The 22,100-nt window shown below is 34.0% G+C and overlaps 1 protein-coding gene across 17 annotated transcripts in view; it reads left to right on the top strand.

The window, feature by feature from the left end:
- The window catches only part of DMD (dystrophin), a 1,043,395-nt gene that overhangs the window by 422,572 nt on the left and 598,723 nt on the right, over positions 1-22,100 (top strand). For 15 of the 17 annotated variants that reach the window (XM_052674157.1, XM_052674152.1, XM_052674148.1 and 12 more), the window contains 7 exons: positions 1,966-2,076; positions 4,372-4,545; positions 6,429-6,584; positions 11,901-12,071; positions 17,887-18,066; positions 19,983-20,111; positions 21,833-22,003. In XM_052674157.1, the coding sequence (XP_052530117.1) occupies positions 1,966-2,076; positions 4,372-4,545; positions 6,429-6,584; positions 11,901-12,071; positions 17,887-18,066; positions 19,983-20,111; positions 21,833-22,003 (1,092 nt within the window). Of the gene's footprint in view, positions 1-1,965; positions 2,077-4,371; positions 4,546-6,428; positions 6,585-11,900; positions 12,072-17,886; positions 18,067-19,982; positions 20,112-21,806; positions 22,004-22,100 lie in introns of those variants that run through there. The other 2 variants (XM_052674159.1, XM_052674161.1) reach the window with 2 other exon arrangements.

The raw sequence follows: 22,100 nt of genomic DNA, 5'->3' as shown, positions 1-22,100 counted from the left end.
TTTCTTCTACATTGATCATACTATCAAGCCTTCTCTTGCAAATATTGTTACAGAGTTTGTTTTTATGCCTTGTTAGCATTTTTTCCAAATGTTTTTCTAGAAGCACAAGTTTGCAGATAGATTTTTTACATTCTCTCAAATTTCAAGTGATACAAATAGTGACGTTGACTTGTTAGTCAATAGTCAATAGTTACTAGAGGTAGGCAGGGTTTCCCAACTGTCTATAACACCAAGTCTCTGTTGATTGTTTCTTTGTTTTCATCTGCAAGTACTTCTAAGGACAATATGTATTTGGTCTTCTAAATATGACTATGTATGTATGTATGTATCCATGTAATGATAGATAGATACAAATTAATGAACTACCTGGGAAGAATGCCAGTGATGGAAAATGAACATCTTTACCTGTAGGACAGGATAATTTAATTACAGTTGTATTCATTAGTTACGTATTTGCTGCAAAGATTTTGCAACAAAATGAACTGAGGAAAGCAGATATGGGAATGTTGGAAATGAAACTTAGTTGCTTTGTATGGACATTTAGAAGAAATCTGTTGAATAAATTTGCTTGTCCAAAATTCATGAAAATAAAATAAATGACTGTGTCAAAATTGCATGAACAAGGGCATCACAGACAGGTGTTACAGATTATCTTGTATTCAGGACTGATTTAATCTTTCTGCTAAGGTAGAACAGCAGTGGCAAGTACAAAAATCTTTTCATGGTATAATCTGTACTACTTATCTTTCAAGTTTTTCCACAATGTTTTTTTTCCTCTCTAATTCAGTATTTTTGAGGTCAGTGTTGGTAATGTTTCTTCTCTCTCCTGCACAGCAATTAAAACAAATAAACTCCTCTTCTTCATTTGCATAACTAATTATAATACTTTTGACTACAGTTTTCATATTTCACCAATTAATTGAGTATAAGATAAATGTATTTGAGTATATTTACATTTATAGTTAGATTTTTGTTTGTTTGTTTATACTGGAATACCATAGAAAGAAAAACGTTAAATCTAAAATCATTTTTTGTGCCAGAGTAATGGCCTGAAACAGCTTTTCTTGTAGAGAAATACCTGATCTTTATTTCTTAAGGTAATTGTTCTCAAAAGTACTTTTCCAGCAATTCTGGTAATATCAGGTTCTCATTTTTTAACTATTTCAACATAAAAATATGTATATTTATCTGAAGTATGTTGTGTTGGTATGCAGTATGTGAATTTTTTTCTATCATACTGTACTAACTAACATGAATTGTTTTTGAGCTTGATTTATGGTAGCCAATAAGGCTGATGTTTTTTAATGACTTGGTTGTACACTGATTCTGCAGAAGAGAAAACAGAACTGTGTGTGTGAAAATGAATGGAATTACTGCACCAGTGAACTAGAGGTCCATATGCGTTTACCATATCTGCAGATACTGATCATAGATTCTAGTTCAGTAATGCATCATAAATTGCATACTGATTTAGATATGGCACAACTGTGTCAGGCAAAGATGTTACGTGGACAGCATATTTTGGTCAGATTTCTCTCAATTTACTGGATTATAATATGAAAATAATGAACAATAAACAAAAAAAGTAAATCACTTTTCTATTTGTGTTTTTATTTTCTGTGATTAATTTTTGATTTTTATCCCAATGAATAACGTTGCTTTCCTTCAGAAGAAAGAAATCTATATTTTTGCCTGCAGCTTCATTAAAATTGTCTGAGAAATATTACATCGTCTTTGCCACATTAGAGAACTGTATGCTTGTGTAGGAGATTGTGATCAAGAGAAACTAAACTGAATAATATATAGGGCAGTGAACAAGCAATTTACTGAAAAAATTCCTCTAGTTGTCCAGTATATAGAATATTAGTTTTTTTAATGTGCTTCCAAGTAAACTATACCAAATAATTTTAACAAGATAAACATTTTCTTGAAATACTTCTGACTATATTCTTTGTTCTTCAATAGAAAATACAATCTGAATTAACAAGTCATGAGGTTAGTTTGGAAGAAATGAAGAAACAAAACCGAGGCAAAGAATCTGCAAAAAGAGTCCTTTCCCAAATTGATGTGGCACAGGTATGCATATTTTATTTTCAACATCTTTCCTTCAATCATGCAAACAGACGGCCTTAATAATATTGTTACTATACTGTGAAATATTATTAAGGTGTTTCTTATGTTTTAACTATTCCTTTCTAATCAGAAAATCAGAAGGAAGGAAATATTTAATTCATGCCACCTGATTGCCTGTTTTTCCACTGCAGGCTATCCACCTAGTTGGTAACAGTTCTAGGACAGAGCTGCTTAAGTAACTTGTTCCAATATCACAGTATTAATTTCTAGTGATTGTATGTACAGATAGTATTCATTTGTGGTTTTGCAATGATGTTTTGCATTCCTCTTGTTTTACTGGCCCTTGGTTGTCTCTTTTCCAGACTGAGTAGTATGTTTACATCACAATGAGAGCTTGAGACATACAGTTTTGATTGCTCTGTCATTCTTCATTATGCATTTTCTATTTTTACAGGTTGTTTTTTGAGATGAGTGGTCCAAAATTACACAGAGTGTTTGAACACAGTATAGCTTTGTGCGACAGCTGTTATACCGTGACAAGAATTTTCTCTTTTGTTCTTTATGTTCCAAATCAATCCAAATATCTACTTTGCTTTTTAGGTTTCTTTTAGTTGTTCATCTGATATTTCCTTAAAATTGTTGGACATAAGTATGTAATGAATCAATTATAGTTATCCATTATAGCATGAGTAAGAATGGTATAGATGATGTAGATATTATTGTTAGTTACATAAAAAAAGTATAGCTTGTAGTTGGATGGTTGATTTTTTTTTTTGTCATGTGCATTACTTAATTTAATCGGTATTAAATAATATATATATTTATTTTTAACAGATCTGCAGTGCTGTGCAATCCTTCAGTGACTTTTCTCTACCACTAATAACATATTTCTCTGTTTTCAACATCATGTTTCATATATTGATCACCATAAATAGTAACAGAAAGAGATAGGGCATTGCAGGCTTCCCACATGACTTCATCAAGCTGAAGTATCACAAGAAGATGAAAAACTAATTAACTATGAATTTAGTGTATGCAAACACTCTATAAAAATGTGAGACCATTCATTCCTAATCTTTTTTTCCTTGTTTATTCAGAGAAATACTTCCCTTCTTAGCCCATTGGATCTCAGTTTAATTATTAATGTTTAACAAGTAATGTAGTTGGAAAGAAGTGTTGGAAATCTGAGTTTTCTGTTGTACCCATGATACTGTAGTTTTTCACAAATATAAAAGTGCAATTCCTGACTCCTTCACAGAATTCTAACAAATAGGTGAAACATTATTTCCGTTTTCCAAAATTATCCTAATTTTTACAAATGCTATGTTTCTATTTAAACCCTATTTCTGTTCCTTATTGCAGTTCTTTTCAAATTTGTATAGTACCGAAAAAAATGTATTGGTATAAAGTGTCCAAGATTTGAAGATAGAATATCAGAAGAGTGTTTGCAAATGCTGAATTCCTATTTAATTGTCATTTTCTCAATGACCTTCTATTTTTCAAACAGTAGAAAAACTAAACTTACTAGTAATTTGCTCTATAATTCTAAAGATGTACAGGTTCTTGTTATTGTAGGTAATTAAGATGTCCTTTCCTTGTTTAATTTCTCATTATTTTCCTTTCCCCCGATGATCACATAAGCAAACCTAACTTACTGATAAAGATATCCAACTGTGAAAATTTTGAAATTAGAAGCCATGCTTGCCATAAATTTTTTGCCTTCAGATTAATTTCTTCTTATTCTAGGTTATGTTTCTTGTTGTTTGTTTTTTTTTTTGTTTGTTTGTTTGTTTTGTTTTTTTAATTGAAATTTAATTTTATACCTTAAATCTCATTTTTTGTGCTAGGCCTACTTACTGTCCAGCAACTTTACTTGGGTTTATTTGAGGGACTAACAGTGATGCTAATAGCAAGAAGAAGCAACATGGTTGAGAGCTGATGAGCATCCATTCTGGATCTCTTTGTATTATGCTCAAGCCATTAAACCTACATTTTCTCTTCACCTTCAACATTATACATATTGTGAAATATGAAAACTTTCCCTTTCTTCAGTCCAGTATACAGGCTCTCTTGACACTGGCTGTGCTGCACCCAGTATCCTGGATTATGCAAGAATTTTTTCTTCCCATGTAAATCAAGATTGTCTGCTGCTGGTATTTTCCCCAAAAGATTTCAGACATTTGAATGAAAAGCTGTGCTGATTGATAATGGGTTCTGAGCATCGTGGAATGGATCCAATAATTGTCTTCAATGTTGATGTTATTTCACATCTGCTATTTACTTCTCTTTACTTTTCAGAAAAAGCTTCAGGATGTCTCCGTGAAGTTCCGCTTGTTTCAGAAACCAGCTAATTTTGAACAGCGTCTACAAGAATGCAAAAGAATTTTAGATGAAGTGAAGTTGCAAGTGCCCAAATTGGAGACGAAGAGTGTTGAGCAGGAAGTAGTACAGTCGCATTTGGACCACTGCATGGTAAATACATTAGATGTTCATTTCCTGTCTATTTTGTCCTCCAAACGTAAAGTATTTGCTGTGATCATTTCAATATAACTTTGCAAGAGATATTAAGAATCTGAGAAAATTTAAGAGGAAAGTTTTGCAACAAAAGTCATAGGAACCATTTTAAGTAATGGGCAATTTTCAGGAAGGTTGCAGAGTGGAGGTTAGAAGTGAGGGAGGACAGAGAGATTTATCCTTCTTTTTCAAATAACTAAAATGGAAATGGAATTAGAAGAACATTTAAATCTGTGTTCACTTTGAAATTTTGCCAGGCTATCATTGCATGGTGAAATAGCTTTAGCAATCTTAAAGTGACATGGTGTTGTCTTCTTCTGCCATGGCAAAGAAACATGGGGTACATTCATGAGTGAAAATCTTTGAAAATTTAAGTTTATATGGACTAAACTAAAGATTACAGAATGTTGCCTGAAATTTAAGATGAAAAAAGAAGTATCAATCACTAAATTGTAAAATATATATATATATATATATATATAAAAGATTATCAAAACATTCTTTTTTCAGTGAACAATGACTATGAACTTTTACTATATCAAAATACAATTTGGGGACATTTTCTAATCCCCCCATCCAGTGCTGCATATGAGTTTCTCTTCCTGGGTGGCCTGTATTTCCCACAGTGTGCTACAGTCATGAAACTCCATAATATAGCCAGGAGTGTTACAATGCATTGAATTTATTCTAGTTGGGAAATGGAAAACATACAGAATACCCTGGTTACTCACAGTACAGCTTTCATGAGTTGTCTTGCTATGACTTTTTATGGTACAAGAGTAAAAGACCTGAATATGTCCCAAAGAATATGAAGAAAATATGTATTAATCACATTAATACCCCTTTGTCATTGATAGGCAGTAGAGATAAAATTGAACATTGTGATGACAATAGTAAAATGGAGATTTTAACAGTAAATATCAGAGCAATCATATAATTTGCAGTGTTGTTTGTTTTTGTTTTTCTCACACTTCAGCATGCCTGAAGACAGTTTTTCTCCTTTATCCTCTTTCAGATCTAAATGTAAGGATTGAAATTAAAAAATAAGGATGGAACAAGTTGATGTTGTTTTGTTATTTACTGGGTTTTACTTAAATGCAATTGCCCTTTAATTCATATTTTTATAAGAACAACATGGTAATTAGAAGCCCTGTACTAATTAGTTTCACTAAGCAGTTAGCTTTTTTAGCCCCATAACTTTCATGCTCTAAGGATGTGTTTATAGAACATCTTTCTCTGCAACAAATCTATAATATTTATTTTGAAAAATCTAGTCGTATTATCCACGTTCAGGCCACAGCCACTGCCGCCCCACAGGCTCTTGCATCATGGATGCACACAGAGGTCTGCTCTGCATGGTGCCTGTGGGCTGCAAGGGGACAGCCTTCTTCTCCATGGGCCTCTCCTGGGCTGCAGGGTGTTTCCGCTCCACAACTGGAAAACCTCGTATTCCTTCTGTATTGACCTTCATGGGTACAGGGTAAAGACAGGTTGTTTTGAAACTTGTAATTTAATTTCTGGGAAAAAAATATATATATATATATACACATATATATAATAAGTTTTCTCATAAACTTCTGTATGTACTTGATACATACAAACACACTCAGGGTGAATTTTCTCCGCCCTTAGGTCACCTACTTGGTATCTACTGAGCACTCTCAGCTCCTCTAATTTTCAAATAGGAGTGAATGGTGGTCAGGCATGTGTAATGATGTTTTTATGCAGCAAACAATACGAAGAATTCTACTGCATCTATTACTTTGTAATATCTTCAGTAGTCTGTTCTTTTTTACTTATTTTAATAGGGGTGTTTCTCTTTCATAATTCTGTTTGATTAGAAATTATATAAAAGCCTGAGTGAGGTGAAGTCCGAAGTGGAAACAGTGATAAAAACTGGGAGGCAGATTGTTCAAAAGCAGCAGACAGAGAACCCAAAGGAACTGGATGAAAGGCTTACAGCTTTGAAGTTGCAATATAATGAATTGGGTGCGAAGGTAAGCTGTATGTTTTGTAATAAAAAATTATGCACTCTTTTTAACTGACAGCAGTGAAGAATAAGCTTGGTATGGTAAGTTCTTTTTTACTGGTTACTTTCAATGTTTTCACATTTTCTTAATGGTGTAGAAAGAATGGAAGCAAAGGCAATTGTCAGAATGGCTATTCCGTTGTCCTATAAAAAAAAAAAAAAAGACCTTCTGGAGAAATAGAAAATTGCTTTGTTAAAGTTTAAAATTATGCTTCCTTAAACTTTTTACTTATTTTTTTTCTCCAATTTTTTTGCCATGTTTTGTTTTGTTTTGGCCAGAAGGGGGTCTTGTTTCCTTTCAATGCCTCAAACAAACACTAACTTCAAAACACTTCAAGTCAGGAAAATGCTTAGGTTTTCTTTGTGATTTTTTTCACATTTTTTCCCCTAAAGGAACTGCTTGATAAAAGAGAGAATTGTACTTTTCATTTTCTTTGCCTCTGATTTCTATAGATCATTATGTATTTTGTTTCTATTTATTGCTGTCCAAAAATCTATTGACCAAAAGTTCTTGCTATTGCAGCTTTCCCCAGGAGGCATTCGTGTAGGTCTTTGGTTTGCTTCATCTGCACTCTTGACTTTAACTACACATAACATTCAGTTCTTGTCATAACTGTTTCCTGGTTTAAATCTATAAAACCCTGAGTTGCCTGGTTGCTATGTCCTAGTATACAAACTATGCAGAATATTGTTTATTAATGAGTGTATGGAGCAGCTGTCCCACTGAAATGAGCAAGCTTTTTTTTTTTATTTATTTTTTATTTTTTTTTTTTTTTCATTTCTTCATGTTGGATAACAGTGCCTTTGAGCTCTATAATCAGGAATGTATTAATAGTATTAATGTATTAACAGTTCAAATAGAACTCTTTAGGAAAGTCTTTTAAAAAATTGTCTGATATTTATACAGTGCTCGGTTTGACCACTTAATATTTCTTACTGCATAATTAGGAGGACTACATGACTACTTTCCTAGTATTAGATCTCTAAATGTTATAGTCTTTTACCTTATGTTGCTAATTAATTATATTATTATATATTAATTTTATGTAACTAACCTTCTAGAACTTGTTGTTATTAATCTCCTGAGCATTGACTTTACTTGTGTAAAATTTTCATTTATACGTCATCTGTTCCTATATCAATTCATATACTGTTAGAAGCTGCTATGCTTCCTAAAAGAGCAGTGTTTTCATTTAAACAAAGTTTCCCTAAGATTTAAACAGGCAATGTAAAAGGCAGACTGCTAACTAATATCAACAAGATTAGGTCCAAATAAATAAAGAAATTTGTGTCAATTCCTAAGGCTTTTTATTCTGATTCTGCTTATCTATGCAAGAGGTTGCCTGCTAATGAGGGACAATCCTCCATAAGAACTGTTGATCTATGAAGAGAAGTTGTGGCATTATCCAAAGGAAAAAGTAATACAAAACATTCAGCAGCTGTCCTGAGTTCCCTGCCACTCTTTAAAACAGAGATATTAAGAGGCATCAGTCTTTTGAGTGTAAAGAAGACTGCTTCATTAAGGTGTGGATAGTACCGTTTGAGAGTAGATGATACATTTGTTTTCTCCATTATTTTAGAATGGACTGCAGCATTTTTTCCTTCATTATATTTAACATAACTGCAGCAGACAGGTGCCATTATTAGAGGGGACCTTTCAACTAATGAAGTGATAAAAATGTGCCATTAGGAAGCCATTAGAGATCTAAGAGAGCAACACCACTAATTAATGTCTCTCAAAAAATACATAGTGCTTTGTTTACCACTGTTGTCCTAGATTTAATTTTCCACATTTACTTTCACATATAATGGTAGTTAATGCTTTTAGAGGGTCACAAAGGCTCAGAATTACAGAACTGAACTGATCACTGAGCCATATTCAATCCTAATTTGTTGTGCTGATTTTGCACAGCTTTTCTTTTTATGGAAAACCTGATTGTAGTAATAACTGATAGTAGTCCCAAGACTGAAATCAGTAGTCTGAGGAGACAAACACCCTTCACGTTTAGACTGATGTGCATTGTCTCCTACTGCTTCAGGAGGGCCTCCATATTTAAACCAATCCTTAATAAGCACATTCTTAGGGATGTGAAATGGGTTTAATTTAAATGTACTGAAGTGTTGTGCTCTCAAGGCAGAAAAATTGCAATTATTACTAATAGTTTCACACATCTCTCAGTAGAGTTTTTCTATATATTTTAGATACCATTACTGTAGAATGAACCTAGAAATCCACTTACAGGTGGGGAAAGGTTTCTTTATATTTACTTTCTTTATTATCATATAAACATATGAACATAAATTCCTATCAATTCCTCTGGTAGTATCAGACCTTAAAGCTCTTTCACTTCTGTAAATGAGTTTTGTGTACTCAGAACATCGAGTTTTGCCCTTCATTTTTAGCTGAATATGCTCTGAAAGCGTGATGAATAATTTTGAAAATTTAGTAGTGGCCTCAGTGTGCATAGGTTTGAGATGAGATTACAGGAAATTAAAATGTCATTTGAATATCATGGAGCAGAGATTGCATATATGATAAACATTCCATGCCGTGCTTGCATTCCCTCATGCATATTCTGTATCACAGATATATATATGCATATGTACACATGAACAGCTGTTACAGCTTAAGTAGTTTGTTAGTTGTGAAACTGTTGCATAGAGTCTGTAGCATCCTTACTGCAAATCTCTTTATGCTAATTCAGCAGAGAAGAGACTCTCTAGAACAAAATGGCAGTAATTGTATTCTTGCTGCTCTACTAAAGGAGTTGCTGCTGTGCAGACTATACTTGGAAGGTGAGGTGATTCCCCACGGTCCACTGCTGCACAAGAATTTGGCTATGCAACTTCAGCTATATTACTAAAAGGTTTTAAATACCTTTTGTTTTGCTTTAAGTATCTACTCCTCCCATTTTTATTTATTACAGCTAAAGAGTCTTGCAAGTAAACTATTTAACATAGCTGAAATAGTTTTAAAATATAGAGAAGGTTTATGGAGTCTCACTATAATGAATATAATGTTTGATATCATTGTAGGAAACAGAAGGCCTTAAGAGGGCACTGTTTCCTATTTTTCTTCAGAAATACATCTTTATGTTTTAAGTACAAACAGAATCTGATGCAATTGTAACCTCCAGATATATACAGCATAGATGGGAGTAGTGTAATATCACTGATATAATATCCAGCATTTAGAGATGTGTAGAGCAGCACAACTATTATTTTTGTGCTTGGACAGATATCAGCAATTTCCTTTATAGTATACCAAGTGGTTATGGTTATTCTCACACAGGCAATTGCACATAGGGTAGTGCAGTTTGCATTGTGTTTCTGCAAAGTACATGCAAATTGTGATTTAAAGTTTAAATATTCCTCAGAAGAGGTGAACATTCCTCAGAACAGGTTCCCCTTATGTGAATCTTTCTTTAGCTAAAAAGCTGAATTTTATTGTCTTTCTTAGGGATTCCCCCTTGGCTTGACTGTAAATTCTGAGGTCTCATTTAATAAATTTGGTATACAAGAAAGTACTTAAAGTATATTCAGGGAAGAAAAGTTCTGAAGTTTCAGTGGTAAACCTCTACAGAATAATATATGCAACCAGGGACACTTTGTTGCTTATTCCCTAAGCCAATCTACTGTTCACTCTGGGAGAGCAAAAGCCATTCTATTGCCTTTAAAAACTTAAAATCTCCTTTGCTAGGACTAGGAACCAATTTGGTCATTATGCTAGTGGTTCTATTCAAACAATTTCAAAGGCCCATCTTACTTTTATTAGATGTTGGTTCCATTTTTGATCACCTGATGCTGCTGTAGACAATGCTGCCACCATTTGTACTCTTGAATAGGTCTTATACAAAGATGGGGAGAAAATATTACAGGATTTTTTGCCTAAAAGTCCTGGTTTCATGAACAACAGAAAGTCCTACTGTCAAAAGATGGGAAAAAATAATCTCTGTTTATAAAATTAAGATAGGATCTTGAAATGGTAGTAAACAACTAAAATGTGGACATAGCTTGTAAGTTCCAGTTATTATATGGTCATGCTTATTCAATATCAGTTTGCTTTCATTATTTATTTTACTGGGAGAAATACTGTAATTTAAAATAAACTGCAACTTAAATAAAAATTAGTGGCTACAATCTCTGTTGATAACTAATTGATACATAATATACTCAGTCATCTTCTTTTAATATTTGTGATCCACTGCAGTTTCTATCCACCTTCATTAATCAGCAGTTTTTAAATTTCTGCAGCGCATAATTAAATTTATATTTTCAAATTACCAATCTCTAAATGTCCACCTGTAGTGATGGTTTTCATGTGAGACTTCTTCACTTACTCTTCTGCCTGCCCTCCTAAGTATTCGGAAATTTACTTCTCTTCCTGAATGTGCTGAGGGGCTTGCAGAGAAGGTTGTATTCCCTCATCCTTCAGAATGCTTACCAAAATGTAATAGAGAACAGACACTACAAACGTTCAGCTTTTATTGCAGGTACCATGTAGTGTGCTTAAAAGAACAAATAAAAAATGAATTGTCCATATTACTTCACATCCAAAATGTTTGGCTTATGTAAATCCTAACCGAGAACCTTTGATGACAGAGTTGTTAATGTGGGAAATTGGATGATTGGAAGCTACTAGTGGAGTAATGACTTAAATAGGTCATGTTGGAAAGCAAGCTGTAAAGCATACAAGTGCTGCTGGTAAGTCTGTAGTAAAGACTCCCAAGTAAGAGACAGGCAGTCAAATTCATGGGATGTGCCCTAGGACTTGGACTAGTAATAGCTTTATGGGAAATGTGAACAAGAGCTGGTTCTCTAAGGAAACTAGAAATGACAAAACAAACTGGAAATAAGGAGGTTGAAATTGAAAGAGGACTGTGACAGAAGATGGAGGACAATTGAACAGAAGGTTGGGATAAAAGTCTACAAACTGCACTTCCTTTAAAAAATGTGTTAACATGGCTTACTCATAGTAAATACTTGTGTAACTCTCTAGAAATGTATATTCACCTTTCTTTTAGTGGTTTATATGGAATCGAGAAGCATTATATTTAGTCAGTACCAAACAGAACTGCATGTGGATACTTGAGGTTGCTTTTTTTTTTCAATATGTATCTTCATGTTAACAAGCAAAAATAAACACTTTGAGAACTTATGAAAGAAGTATATATTACAAGTGCAATTTGCCTCATAAAATTTTCACTTACGATAAAGTGGCAGATAGATTATACTAAAAAAATCATCAAACCAGAGTTAAGAAACACGTGTTTTATTTCTACAGGTGACAGAAAAAAAACAAGAGTTAGAGAAATGCTTGAAGTTGTCCCGGAAGCTAAGAAAAGAAATTAATTCTCTGACAGAATGGCTTGCAGCAACAGATGTGGAATTGACAAAGAGGTCAGCTGTGCAAGGAATGCCTAGCAATTTGGATGCTGAAATTGCCTGGGGCAAGGTAACAATGTAACACACACTGTACCTTTATACATCTCAGTTTATGCATATTAAAGAAGGTTTGATAAAAGGAATAGAAATTCTAGTTTTAATCAGCAGAACTTTATAACTGCTATGTTATTATTACAATCACTAACACTTGAAAAAGTTTTAAGCATCTTAATCTCTCCACAGGTATATACTGGCACAATTCTACCCTGAATTGAGTTTGAAGTAGATATCTATAATCTACCCTTAAATGAGTTTGAAGTAGAATTTCATTTTTCAAAGAGTATTTTGGATTTTTCATCCAGTATCCATGTAAATAGAGATCACTTCTCTCTCATCTCATTCTACTTATGGCTAAAAGTTCCAGTAGATAAAAGAAGGATGTCAGAAATCTGTAGGTTTTGTATGTTCATATAGCAACCAAGAGGAGAAATATTTGGTTCTTTATCCTGTTTGTTTTGTGGCTCATTCTTTTTTATCCCAAGGGCTTCATACTTTAATAATATCTTACTATGAACTCCTGGTTTAGGTGAAAATGCAAATCCTAAAATGAAATTGTCCTCAAATTTAATACGTGTGCCACAGAATAGATAATCCGACAGAATCACAAAGGGATGCAAGAGCTACATTGAGCTGCATATCTCTGTGGAATACCAAGATAGCTCAGTATCATTCAACACTAGCTAATTTGGTTTATATTCTGTATACATAAGGAAAATCCATTCTGACACAGATCATAAGCAAACCAAATCATTATACAGACACACCAAAAGCTGTGCTTTTGAAGAAACCATGCTCATCATAATTCAAAGCTTCAAACTTTCAAAGAATTACGTGCATCCAGAGATGTTTTGAAAAAGTACAGTTATATGATTCCAAAACAATACAACAAAAACCTGTAAAACTGTTTTTCTGTGTGTGAAAAATTAGCACTTTAGCTCTGCTTAATAGGAAAAATGTTTTAAACATCTTACTAGTTTCAACATGCAATATAAATACGGTCATGAATAATGTGCAGGCAACTTTATGACTTCATAAAAGACTGTAGTGGTTTCAGACACTGGAGTACAATTAGCTTTGTGTTTTCTATGGTTTTTTTGTATGTTGTTTCTGTTCTGTTTCTTACTGCCCATTTTCAGCTTCTGAGCTTGGTGTCATTAACATTGAAACACACCGATTATTTATGAAACAGGTACAAGAAAAAGAAAATCCTACAAGGCTTTGGTGAAGTATGGAATCATTTTTTGTTATCCTCAGTCTCTAAGACACTGCTTTTAAAAGTAGTGTCCAAAGATATGTTAAGATCACTTCTTACTAACTTACAGTTGCTTTTTGACTATTACTGCTTTGACTTTCAAAAACAAAAATCTTGTTCCATAAAAACTCCATTGCTGTTTGCTGTTTTCCACCTTTCACTTGCTGCCCTTCAAGCCTTACACAGTTCTTCTCATCACTTCTGCTTGTTATTGTGATCTTATCACACATAATGAAGTCACAATTGTTGAAGAGATATTAGATAATCATACCAATTTAATGCCCCCTAACTGTGCTGCTAGATAGTCAGTGCATTTACACAGTGAATAGGAGAAAAATAATGTTTAATTTTGCTGAACTATAAGGTATAGTTCTCTAAAAACAGAAATGTAAACTGTATGTTTGTAGGTGCCTCTTCAGGAAAGCTAATTTGGATGAATATAACTTCACGGCAGCTTAAATGGAAAGACTTGTCTTTTATATCATTTAACTGTTAGATGTATTTCTTCAGAAATTGCATCACTTGAACATAAAGTTTGATGAATTGCACAGTTGCACAGTGGGAAGTCCTTGTTACATCTCACTGTTGATATGAAAAGTACATATTTTACTTTTTAATAACAAAAAAAGGTAACAAAATGTAATTAAAATGAGAAATTTTAACTTGAAAAATATATCGAGCAGATGAACCTACTAATCCTAAGAAATGCTAAAGTATTGTGAATTCTCATGAAGGAATTACTTCTGGTTGCAAAAAATAGAACTGGTAATGAGCAGATTTTGGCTTCAGCTCCAGAACAAATCTCTCTTTTGGGTCTGGCCTTATGTACTACCTCAACTCTTCTGCTTCAGTCACTTGATCATTAAAATAAGAATAAACAACTCTTGTATGAAAGCAACTCTTCTTGAAGAATGTATTTACTGCAAATCCTTTCTCAAGATTCTCTTTAGGGGAATATAAATCAATATTCCTATAAATATAAGCATATTATTAATTTTGAACAATCCAACAGCCTGGTGGCAAATCCAACCCTTCCAGATACGTACTGAAATTATGTGATATATTTTTGTACAAATAATCTGCTCTCACTGTAGCAGGAAGCGTTGTGTGTTACATTAACTCTTTTAAAATCATTTTGAGGAATTCACAAACAAGTATGCCACTGATACTTCTATGTGGATTTCAGTGTAGCATAGCACAAAATAGTACATCAATAATTCAGTACCAGGCCATCACAGTATCTGATTAATGTCACAGCTTTGGGCTTTGGACTTCCTGAGTAAGTGGGCTACTGAAGACATTAACCAAATGTCTAACAAAATGTACTAGGAGATGAATTAGGCCCAGCAGATTGCCATTGTTAGGAAAGTGTGCTGAAAACTAACGTGTAAAATGGAGAGAGAGAGAGGAAAACTCTGTAGTATGAATGAAATGAAAATTGGATGTGTGCTGCAGTCATTGCAACTAGGCAGATAACTCTTTTTCTTTACAGAAAAATCGGAGAAATCTTTTTCTTTACAGCACAGGGAAACAGTTATATTTATCACTGAACTTATTTCTAATTGATTTTCAGTACCAAAGTATTTTAAAACATGAAGGGAACTCAGAGTTTCAAAGATAATTATAGAGGTTAGAAGAAAAAAAATGTGAACATGAGAATGTTGACTTCAAGGTATAAACATCCAGAAGTAAAATGGAGTAAGAAATGTCATTAATGAAAAATAATAATCTTTACATGAAGAGAATTGTACACATCTAGAGTTTTTCTAAGGAGAGAACAAAAAATTTTTAGCTGTTACTTGAAAAAAAAATGGGCAATGTAACGAAGGCTGTAAGTTCTGTCTTTTTGCTCAGCAGAGACAAGCTAAATCTTAGCACTTGAATTCAGTTCTGTTGTAATAGATAAGAAAAATGACATAGGAGTAGAAAAAGTCATTAAATATTGTATATTAAGAAACCATTTATAATTAGAAGACTGAGTTAGTGAATGCATTTATCACAAAATACATTAATAATTGTGGGGCTTATTTGTCTTTTAACCTGGAGCTGGTTTGATATGAATTTGATTGCCAGGAAAGCATGTTCTCAATAAGGAAATGCCAGGTGGTAGCACAAGGAAAGATTCTCTATCACTCACTATCAGCAGTATAATTCTACCAGTGCTATATGTTATATTTCAGCTGGAGAACGTAATACTAGTGAGTGTAAAGTTGAAGTAGTTAGAAATACATTAGTTAACACATTTAGCATTTCCTGTGAATAAAATCCATGAAATAAAATGATCTGAAAATTGATTGAACTGATTCATAGTCAGTGGTCAGGATGTAATAAAAAATAAAAGATGTGCTGTGAATAAACAAGTAAATATGTATAATCAGCCCCCCGAGGAGGCCATAATGTCAGTTCCTGATTAATTCTGTAATCTCACCCAGGAGAGCTCAACTATTTAGGTAATTTCTTTTACAGAGGTTTAAATTATTAAGATTGTTTTAGAGTAGTTCAATATACAGGCTGTGTGGAGCCATATATAACTTCATCTTCTATCTTTTGTTGATTTTGAATTTTTAAATATACATATCTAAACGAATAGAAAATTAAAATAGTATCCTTTTTATTTAGCCACAGTTGAGCTTTGCTTGGGGGGAGGAAAAAAAAAACAACAGTTTGATACATAGTAGTCTTACCATTATGAAATGTTGCTCAGAAACCCTCTTCATCATATTATCATTAAAAAAAAAGCAAACAGCAACAACAAAAAAAAACACATTCCTATGTGGCTTCTGTTTTCTGTTTTCTGCCATCAGTTGTTCCTGGTTAGTCTTTGCTGATGTGAAGGATGTTACAATTTTTTGCTTCCTGATGAGGCATCACTTAAAAAACAAACAAACAAACAAACAGCTGTAGTAGTTGTAATAAACTCGAGGATAAAGAGTATCCCACACAATAGTGGAATCAGGAAGAGAGCTATGAACCCATCGCTGCACAGATAGCCACATTTATTTATACAATGATTCGTACCATAAACCTGTGGGTCCGTATGTAGATAATGATGCTATTGTATGCAACTAAGAGCTTCTTCTTATGAATTCTTAGTAAGGTTTGTCTTCATATCTTTCAACATTGCAAAGGATCCTACGTATTCCTGAGTTTCAACTCAGCTGAATTTGTTATTTCTAAAGTAAAACCGTTATTTTACTTTGCAGTTTCTTTCCTGAGACTTCAATGGTAGGGACTTGAATGGTGGAATGGTGGGGATCAGGCCTAGCCAGTATAAGTTCACAAAAGGCAAGTTGCTTGACCAACCTGATCTCCTGCTATGATCAGTGACCTGCCTGGTGGGTGAGGAAAAGGCTGTTGAATAATTAATATGTTTTATTACTTTATATGCCTTACCAATATTATGTCTTTAATGAGGGCTGCTCTGAAAGTAGGTTATTCTGTTGGCCCACAGTATCAGAGTTTGATGCTGGTAGTATGGCAGTGCCAACCTTCCCACCATTATTCCATTCCATTTTATTGCTGTGCAACAGATGGCAGCATAGGGGCAGTCTGACACATGGAAGTGCCTGTGGAGCAAAGTGCCTGTGGAATTGAATTCCTCCATCCTGACAGAAAAAGTGCATCATTGACATTCATCGATTCTTGCTGAACATTTGTGGAGACCAAGTAGATGTGAGCACAGTGATGTGGTGGGTGGTGCATTTCGGAAGTGACAATAGTGACAGTGGGTCACCTCTGCTGGTGCAGATACCTAAAAGCTTGACATGCTGGTTGTCATTTCTGGCAAAAAAGGTGGCAATCACTATGTGGAAAAAGATGCTTTTTAGCTGAGAATTTGGTCAAACAGTGTCATTGTGCTCTTTGTATCTGCTGGTATTTCCATGGAAATAAATAGGAGGCATTACTTCTGGAACGCCCTACGTATGTATGGTTTTTAGATTCTATGAGTAGTATTTTAATATTTTAGTTCACTGAGTAAAATCCCAGGTGAATACAATGAAAAAAGGCATTTCTACAGTTTGGAAAAAAAAACATTTAACAGGACAGAACATGGTTTCAGCTGAAAAAAAAGATTGCACTGGCAAATATCAAAGGAATTCATAAGACTAGTTTTGGTGGTGTATTATAAGTCTTCAGATGTTATAATAATGCTTTGTTATTGTCCTATTTATTATGTTAGCTTTATGTGCAATTTCATAGCTATGTCATTTTATTACATCCAAATTAAATATCTTTAGGTAAATATTGTAAAATATAGTTTTTTTGTGTGTGTTAGTTTTTTGGTTTTTTTTTTACAATTGAGTATTAAAACTGTATTTTGAACACTGGAGTAAGAGCTAATTCATGATTTATAAAAATAATTTGTTTACCAAATACAGAAGATGAAGAATGCAATTTTATCAGAGCTAAAACCAAACAATTTGTGTTTTACTTATTCTTATTTATACTTATTTCTCTAATTAGAGGGAAGCAAGAGGGTGTTTTCTCGTATGAACCTACTGGCTGTTTGTTGATCTTTGTGTGGAGAATGTTTAATTTCCTGAATTTTTATTTTTTATTCTGCTGATTATAGGCAACACGGAAAGAGATTGAGAAACGCCAAGTCCAGCTTAAGAATGTCAGTGATTTAGGAGAGAATTTGAAGACAGTACTGAAGGGAAAGGAAACTCTAGTGGAAGACAAACTCAGCCTCCTGAACAGTAATTGGATAGCAGTAACTTCACGTGCTGAGGAATGGTTAAATCTGTTAATGGTAAGAAAAATGCGTTTGTGCCCACAGGAGAAATGATGCCCAGGGTGCTCATTCTTACAGGTTTGCTTTTTCTGGTGCCCCGGAGTATGCTTATCTAATGGACTGACAATCAATCACATTGTTTAGTTGAGTGATTAAAGAGAGAGGCGCTGTGGAATTTTGCTGATTAGTGTTTCCCATTCTTATCTACCTGAGCAGTTTCTGGGCCATTTTTTGTTTTGTTGGTTTTTTGTTTTGGTTTGGTTTTTTTGTTCTGGTTTTTTTTTTTTTTTTGTTTTAATTTTCCTAGAGTGTGGAAGGCAGGTTCTTCCCAAAGATCTAAGGTATTTGAATATGAATCAAATAAAAAAAATGGCCATATCAGTTGAATTAAGTCTCAGTACTGATACCGACTTTGTGTTTATCTACATACGACCTAGAAGTCACCACCTGCATGTTGGTTTGGTCCTCAGAATAGATGTGATGTGTGTGAACTAAATTCATTTCAAAGCAAGTGAATTAGAAGCTCTGTGAGTACTGTGCACCTAATGTGCTCAAGAACAATGATGTAGTCCTTCTCTGTGGTGGTCCTCCTCTGGGCAATTTTGTGGTGCATGTTTTGATGCGGATATTTTGTTAAGGGGCCCAGATTAAACCTCATACAAAGCAAATCCCTAAACCACATTTAATTTAAATTCAGGAGTCCCAACAGCTTAGAACAACTGGCAGTCATAAAAATTTATTCTCCCCTTCATGTTGTCCTGAAGAGTTGACAAAAGCAAAGAAGGAGTATTAACCATACAGTGGCTGAACACTTAAGAAAATCTTGTATGATGTTTTTTTTCCTGATGGAATCAGAATGCAATTTGAAGCCAGAGAACTGAAGGAGTTGTCAGGGATACATTAGACTTAACTTTTCAGAGCTTGGTGTTTTAGAACTCTACTAGGGACCATTGTCTTAAGAATGCTTCTGTAACAGACAGGCAGCATCACTAGAGGGCTTCTTCATCTATAGGCAGCATACAAGTGCAAACATCCATTTGTGTCTGCTCTATCTGGAAGACTGAAGCATTTGATGTAGCATGATGTAGGTCCTCAGCTTCAGTGTAGAACTGATTATTAGAAATATATATTAAAGTTTACAGATGGCTGTAGTTATGTCATTGATAAGGTTATGTAGCAGTATTGCAGTTTCTGTAGAGTAATACTTTTAATGACCAAAAGGAACAGGTAAATAAATTATTACAGCTGTTGCCACTGCCACACTACTAAATTATCCATATTCTAATTGTGTGCTAATAAGTACATATGGCTCACTTATAAGTTTGAGGTGGGTGTGAATACACCTCATTCTAGTGATCTCATCAGAAAAGACAGAAGATTTATAAATAAAAAAAAAGAAAGTTTTATGGGAATATCAATGGCAGTAGCTTTTTAAAAGTAGAATATGAAAGCAGAGAAGCTAGGTGAAATGTACATGAAAATTATATATATGTATATAAAACACACTTTCTTGACTGTGATTTTGCAGGTGAATCTTTGTTTCCATCCTAGTTTCAATCAACTTAGTAGCTCACCAAAAAGCAAGCCTGATTCTTGGGAAATTTCACCTCCATTAGCACTGGCTGCCAGCTTCCTTTTCCTCTCAGCAGTCTCACTGAGCTGCAGATGCCTGTTTCTTGCTGTGACTGTATCACCCTCCTGTCTGTCTCTTAGGAATATTCTGTCTCTTGTAGAATGTCGTTCAAAGAAATAAAGCATATAAATTGAAAGCAAACACATAAAGTAGATTTTGTCCTTCACATAACAAGCAGATATTATATGAAATAAATTTTGTTTCATAACATATGCATGTTTGCCACAATTGGCATAAATATGGCTATTATTTCAGTTCTGATTACTTTTTTGTATGCAGTATTTACCTTTTTTATATACAGGAATATCAAAAGCACATGGAGGCTTTTGATCAGAAAGTAGCTAATGTCACAACTTGGATATATCGTGCTGAAATACTGTTGGATGAATCTGATAAGCAAAAGCCCCAGCAAAAAGAGGAAACTCTTAAGGTAAAAAAATGTGATTTTCTGGAGAACATTAATTTTATTCTGAAAAGGAATGTGTCAGAACTAGTGTATTTTGAAAGGTATCCAAAATTGATTAACATTATTTTCTCTGTAATAAAGCTACCCTCTGGCTTGTAGATTACTTAGTAACTTTGTACCACACAGCAAAATTAAGTCCCTACAGGAATAAAACCAGATACATTACAAGTCTTGGTTACTTCATGGTGAGTAGAACATCTTTTTAAGCCTGTGTTTGCTGGAAAATACTGCTTAACAGAGCAGGTTAAACACAAACCTTTTCTCCTGTGTTTTCATTTTAAATACTTTTCTATTTTTCTTTTATTTTTTTCTGATATCTATGGTATCTGCATTTGATTTCTCTGTCATATGATTGTTTTAGTCCTATGAACACTGCTTGCATTGATGCCAGTCCAACACCATGAACAAGAATATTACATGGTGAATAAGCTGTATAATAATGGCTTAGCACACTGATCTAAAGGCTTTATTTGGCCTCTTACATCATTTGATGAAGACTGATGAAAAGTGACATGTAAGATAATTGTGACAAAGTATCTATTTAAAATAACTTCTTTGTCAAGGACTTTGAGTTATTATCTATATGGATTTTTATATATGCATTTACTGTAGTAATCAGTGTGAAATGTTGCATATTATCAGAGAAATAGTTTGCAAATCAAAATCAGAATTGTATTGCTGATGCTAACATAGTGATACCATTTACCAAAAAAAAATCCAAGACGATCAAAATTTCCAAGTAGCACTTACACAGAGCAAAAGTCAATGGCTCATTGATCTCAGAAGGATTACAGGACAGACTTCTGTAGCAAGATTAACAATTTTGACACTGCAAAGGACAAAGTACAATTATCTTTGCCATCGATAAAAATTTACAGTTGTGTTGAACAATGACATTTCATAGACATTGTAAAATACTTCCTAATGCCCAAATGTGTTTATGATTCCTTAATATGTAGCTCCCCTTTTTTGCCTGTGCCCGTATTGACATGTACTGTTACAATTATTATTACAGAAGAAGATATTGTTTTCTTTTGGATAGATCTGTATAAAAAAATCACACTGGTGTTCATCTCATTGTATTTCTATCCCTCCACTGAACCTTATTGAACAGTAATGAAAGTAGCAACTATTACCTTGAGTTCTTTAATGTATGAATTATGATCACAAAATCACAGAATGGCTTGAAGTGGAAGGGACCCTAAACACTATCCTGTTCCAAATCCTTGCCACAGACACCCACTACATCAGGCTGCCCAGGTCCCTGTCCAGCCTTGAGCACATCCAGGGATGTGGCACTTGAATCTTTGAGCAACCTGTGCCAGTGCATTAACGCAATTAGCAACTCTCCTTATCTTTAGGAACATAAAATAATTGATCGTACCCTCAAATATGTTGAGGATTGTATTATGGCAGATAACCTGTCTAGAAATACTGTCCACCGTTATTTTCCAATAGAAGATCAGAAAACAGATATATAGATACATTCCTGCTATAAATGTTGAGGAGCGTGAGTAAGAATGTTACCTAATGTATTTGTACTGTGTTTGCATGCTCATGCATAATTGTCTGAATTTGCTTTATGGTTTTGCTCCCTATTCCTTTGCACACTCTCTCTCTCTCTCTTTCTCTCTCTTTGCATTTATTACTAACTTCAAGCCCTGTCTCTTGCTCACGGACTGTAGCGCTTAAAGGCTGAGCTGAATGATATGCATCCAAAGGTGGACTCAGTGCGTGACCAAGCAGTAGACTTGATGACAAACCATGGTGATCACTGCAGGAAAGTAATAGAGCCTAAACTATCAGAGCTCAACCATCGATTTGCTGCCATATCACAAAGAATTAAGAGTGGAAAGGTAGGAAGACTTGCTTCCATATGGAGATGCATACCGAATGGTATCTGTATAAGGTGCACAGTTAAAACTTATCAGTGAACTATAGAGTCTTCAAAAG

Source organism: Tympanuchus pallidicinctus, unplaced genomic scaffold (assembly GCF_026119805.1).
Source record: "Tympanuchus pallidicinctus isolate F22 unplaced genomic scaffold, pur_lepc_1.0 scaffold14, whole genome shotgun sequence".
Lineage (NCBI taxonomy): Eukaryota > Metazoa > Chordata > Aves > Galliformes > Phasianidae > Tympanuchus > Tympanuchus pallidicinctus.
This window is presented reverse-complemented; position numbering and strand designations above follow the sequence as displayed.